This window comes from Stegastes partitus, unplaced genomic scaffold (genome assembly GCF_000690725.1).
Source record: "Stegastes partitus isolate 25-593 unplaced genomic scaffold, Stegastes_partitus-1.0.2 Scaffold326, whole genome shotgun sequence".
NCBI lineage: Eukaryota > Metazoa > Chordata > Actinopteri > Pomacentridae > Stegastes > Stegastes partitus.
This window is the reverse complement of record NW_007578057.1, coordinates 210,392-215,293: the sequence shown is the minus strand read 5'-3', so window position 1 is coordinate 215,293 and position 4,902 is coordinate 210,392. Positions and strand designations below refer to the sequence as shown.

General features: G+C 42.4%; 1 protein-coding gene across 2 annotated transcripts in view; it reads right to left on the bottom strand.

The window, feature by feature from the left end:
- Nucleotides 1-847: 847 nt before the first annotated feature.
- Nucleotides 848-4,902, bottom strand: part of LOC103358687 (choline transporter-like protein 2) — a 27,654-nt gene continuing 23,599 nt past the window's right edge. For both annotated transcript variants that reach the window (XM_008283747.1, XM_008283746.1), the window contains exons 20-22: nt 4,816-4,902; nt 4,624-4,708; nt 848-1,624 (exon numbers count right to left, since the gene is read on the bottom strand). The exon at nt 4,816-4,902 is cut by the window's right edge and continues 1 nt beyond it. In XM_008283747.1, the coding sequence (XP_008281969.1) occupies nt 1,518-1,624; nt 4,624-4,708; nt 4,816-4,902 (279 nt within the window). In that variant the 3' untranslated portion in view covers nt 848-1,517. The remainder of the gene's footprint in view (nt 1,625-4,623; nt 4,709-4,815) is intronic.

Sequence of the window (4,902 nt, the reverse complement as noted above, 5' to 3'; positions counted from 1 at the left end):
AGGATTATAAACAGGATATTCTATAAGCGGATTGACATTACGTGGGCAGCGCTGTATTGGTGTGTTTCTGAACAGCACAAAAATCTCAGCTGGAGTTTCTCCACAGAAGAATTTTCCAGTTTTAGATGTGGTTCGATGAGGTGTGAGCTAGCATCACAATTAAGTGGGGAATTCTGTTTAAAAACTAAAAAACCATATATATTTTAACCTGTTTTGTTCATTTAGGCGTTAATTTACTAAGAAATAAATGACAGAGTTGATTTTCATTGAGCAGAAATGAAAGAAAAACAGATTTCTGTCAAACAATAAGAACAACGCAGACTTAATGCCGTTATCGTTCTCACAAAGTCTGTTCTGAGGCATGAAAGTAACGGCAAGTAAAGTAAGTTTAACCAGTAAATCGTACTTTATTCTGTCAGTCAGCTAATCAGCTGATCGACTAATTGTTTCTGCTTTATGTGCAAAAATGGCTGAAAGTCAAATAATTGCAGCCGAGTACAAAAAGTACAACGTATCACAGATTTCCTTCAAGTAGTATTTTAAAAGTACTTAGTTACATTTCCTTTATAAAGTAGATGTGTATCCAGACTTTTGACTGACCCACATCAGCGCCGGACGAAGTGAAAACATCTCAACACACAGCTTCTCCGGGTCCAAAGTGGAGCAGCAATAAAAGTTTTTATGGCGTGTCGGGGGGTCAGTGTGCTACGTTGCACAATGAGGACTTATGTAACGTGCAGGTTGTAGGGAAGGAACTCCAGAAACAACGAGTCCCCCGTGGAATACCATCAGCACTCAAAGTCCAGTCAAAGAGGATTCTGGGGGGCAAAAGACGAGTCCCGAAGAATTTATTTAGAAAACTATGTTTTAATCGAAAACAATTCAGCTCCACAAATATGACACAAACACCCAAATAGAATCCTACACATCAACTCCGCCGTTTGTTTTTGTAACTTTAGTTCCTATTTATATTTATGCTTGCTGATAAAAAGGTGCAGAAGAGCATCAGATGCTTTACACGAGAGTCTATAAAACGATGCCTGACCGGCTGTAATGGCTTTGGTAACAATGCGGTTAAATACGTGTTGAGATATAACACAAGATTATTTGAAACGAAGAAAAAAAACAAAACATATTAAACAACTTTCATAGATTACTGTCTTGTGTACCTTCATGTAACACTCAAATATTTAAAAAACAAACAAACAAACATGCTCAAATTTAACTGTTCCTTTGATTTAAAAACATTTACAACAGACGGGTTTGGATGTTTGCTGACTTCACAATAAAAATGAATCTTTAAAAATCCACAATCCAGCACCAGACACAGTGGAAAACCTCATTCAGAAAACAGGACGAGGGAATGTGGAACTGCTCCGAGACGACACGACGGACTGAAGTTGGCTCCTGGTGACTGATGGCGTTAGATTCCTGTCCGAGCTGAGTTTTCACTCAATTTAAAAAAAAAAGTCAATTTGAACCCACAGTCTGGCCTCAGCGGGGTTCAGAGGAACGCTCTAGTCAGCCGCCTCCGTCTTGTTCTTCTTATTGAGGACTTTGCGGAGGCTCTCAGGCATCAGGTAGGGCCTCTCTGCGCTCCCATCGTTCCTCTCAAGATCCTCCACTGGAGACAGAATACATGGACAGGCGTTAAAGTTTTCATTTTTTAAGTACAGGCAGCCCAAACTGAGCATCACAAGTAGTGAACGACAAAACTCTCCGGTTCAGTAGAAAACAAGGCAGTAGCTTTAATCAGTAGTAGACACACATGGATAACATGTAAAAGGGTCTTTCCATCCTCTCAGTGAAGACTTGTTGCCTCAAACACAGTTTATTTAGCACACGTTCCTCTAAAAGAGCCACGAAATGCAAACCCACATCGATTTACAGTCAAAACGTCAACGTAAGATACAAAACAGCAGTCGTTTATACAGATAGGAACCCGTTATGGCTTTTAGTGTGAAGACAAATTAAAGTGCTTCTCTGAGATGAACGTGTGGTTCTGACCGCATCGGTTCCCCTTAAAAAGATGTTAAGTAGGCACATGGTCGGCTTCAAGTTTCTACTGGCTCGTGGCAGTGGGAGGAACTATGAGAAAGGCAGCGGCAGAGATTAGAAACGTCAGCTCAGAGTGAAGCGTTCGTCTAACGCAAACACGTTTCAGCTACATTCACTCTGAACGCTGTCCCTGAACGGTGAAGGCGGGTCTGGCCGAGAAACCGAGCGCCTCCGACCAGAGACGGACTTTCTCCATCACGTTAATCATGCAACAAATCAGACACACACCAGAGTCCGGTGTACATTTTAAAGCGCTCGTTCCAATGTGTTGACCGTCGCTAAGCCCCGCCCCTTTTAGCTTCAACGATAGCAATGACAGGTTTGTTTGAACTAAAACTCATTTTTAGAAACTGTGGGTGGTTGTTTGTAAGATGAGGGAGACAAAAAGCACGCTACACATTATTGTTTTTCCGACTAAAATTGCAACTGCTGCTTCGATTTTATCAGCTGTAGCTTGCTAGCTAATTCAGCTAACGTTAGCTCAATGAGATAACGGAAAGAAATCTGTCTTTTTAAATGTACAGGACATGAAAATCAAGAAACAAGCCTTGCTCTTGTCCTGCAGTAGTAGTAGTAGTAGTATGTCAAAGAAAACTAAGAAAATACTCCGTTCAACTTCTTACAGAAATCAGATTTAGGCTTTTTTTGGTAGACTTAAATGAAGTTTGTATTTTTAAGCAGAATGTTGGAAGATTACAATAAAAAGGGCTTTTAAAAGACGGCGTAACCAACACGCCTCCAGTAGCATAAAAGCCGTAGCCTCACTAGTTTGTCGACTACTGTTCTGAAAACCTCCAGATTGGAATTGGGCTGTTGGCTCTTTTTAAACCAGACCAGTGAGGGGTGACGCCCATATGGTGGCACTGCTTTAAAACACGACCTGCTTTCTCTTCTATTTTACTCTAAATGGGACCATAATATACACAATGACCATCATGTTGTATTAAAGCAGACCTCAAACTAGTGATTGAGACCATAAACTCATTAGAAAAATGTTTACTGGGGAAATAAAAGAAGTGAGAAATCAGGTCATTTCCTCATGGACTCCAATACAACTGCATCCAGAGCAGTCGCCCCCTGCTGGCTGTTAGAAATAGAGCAACATTAGCTTTAAGTGGCTACGTCCATCTTCTCTACACAGTCTGTGGTGAAACTCCTGAGTCCACAAGCGAGTTAAAATCCCGAGTCACTCAGTCTGACAGTATCTGGGACTGGTGAAACACCACACAGTGGATTTGCCGTTTTTCTAAATACAGCCTGAAGTTGTCCCACAAGTTAAACTCCTCAGATGATACCAGTGATCCATCTAGAATCCAAAGTTCAAAGAGACAACCAGGGGGAGGGGTTTAGCGATTGGTCAACATCTAACGGCCCATGTTCCCTTCTGTTGTAGGACACATAGATGATAAAAGAAAACAGTGTTCTACTCAAATATGCTAAAACGTCTCATTCAGTTTGTCACTCATCATGTTGTCTGTGAAGATCCTCAGTCCTCCAGGTCAGGGTTGTTCTCGTGGATTAATCGTAGCAACAGGACTTGCTTGAGTCAGTCAGAAGTGATGAAGCCTCTTGGATGAGAGGTGGAACATCTTCAAGGAACTCAAGCAAGTCCAGTTGCTACGATTAATCTACGTGAACAACTCATAGGGTTGCATCCACTTGCTTAAATGAACTGAAGCGAAACACTGGAACCTGCCACACGGTGTCATGTAGCTGAACTGCACTCGAACAAAAGAGAGTTTCCTACTGGGCAACGATAACGCTCCGTTCTGTCATAAGTTCAAATGGTTAAAACAAACTGATCCTGGAGTTTGTTGTGCCTGTAAGTCAGTGACAAGTCTTTGCCCACAAAACTGGTCGTCTCTAAGCCGCGTCCTCCTCCAGAGTCTGCTGCTGCTTCAGTTCGACGTCCTCGTCGTGCTGCTGCTGCTGAGCAGAGGACGCAGACGGATCCTCGGACTTGTTCTTCCACAGAATCTCGTGGAGAGTTGACGACATGTAATAAGGCCGTGCAGCTGAGCCGTCATTGCGCTCCAGGTCTTCACCTTGTTGTGTTTGTGTGTGTTTGGATGTGTTAATGGTTGGGATAGAAAATTAGCGTGTAAATGAGGGTAAAAATAAAAAATAAAAAATGTGTTACAAGGCCAGTAGGAAGGGGAAAAGTGAGGCGGTGAAATGTGGGAAGTGAGAAAAAGAGAAAGAAGAGACAAAAAAAAAGAGAAAGAAAGTCAAACAGCAAGCAAGCCAAAGCACCCACAGGCATTTTAGATTGTGAAAGTCACAGTTCATCACCAAGCAGGAACAACGTCCAGGTTAACAAACAGTAAGTCAGACTGTTACTCTGAACAGTGGGGAAATATCCAAGTGTGGCGCATCGTATTCATGCAGTTTAGAATTAGTGACAGCCCGACACCAAGAGCAGAGCGAGAAAAGTTTCAGCTGATCATTAGTCTTTGGTTTTCCACTGAGCTCGTTCCTCAATGCAAAATATCTTTTATGTCGCACTCATCACACACTAGTGTTGACAGTTTACAACAAACACATAAGAAGACTGAGGTCACTTACAGAAGCAGAGGAACAGCGTGTCCACACACATGGCGTAGACGCTGAAGAATCCGTGGGCGATGAGGTACGAGCCGACAACTAAAGTCTGAGGAGCCAAACGTACATGTCAGACACAGTATTCAAAACCAAAACTATGAAAACAGAACGACACAGTAAATCTGTGTGATTCTGAATGTTTTACACCAGACTGACCAGGATGGGCACCCAGTAGTAGTGGAGGTGGGGAGCTGTATCCTCAAAGGCCTTCACTCTCCCAGAGAAGAAGAAGAAGGCAAAGAT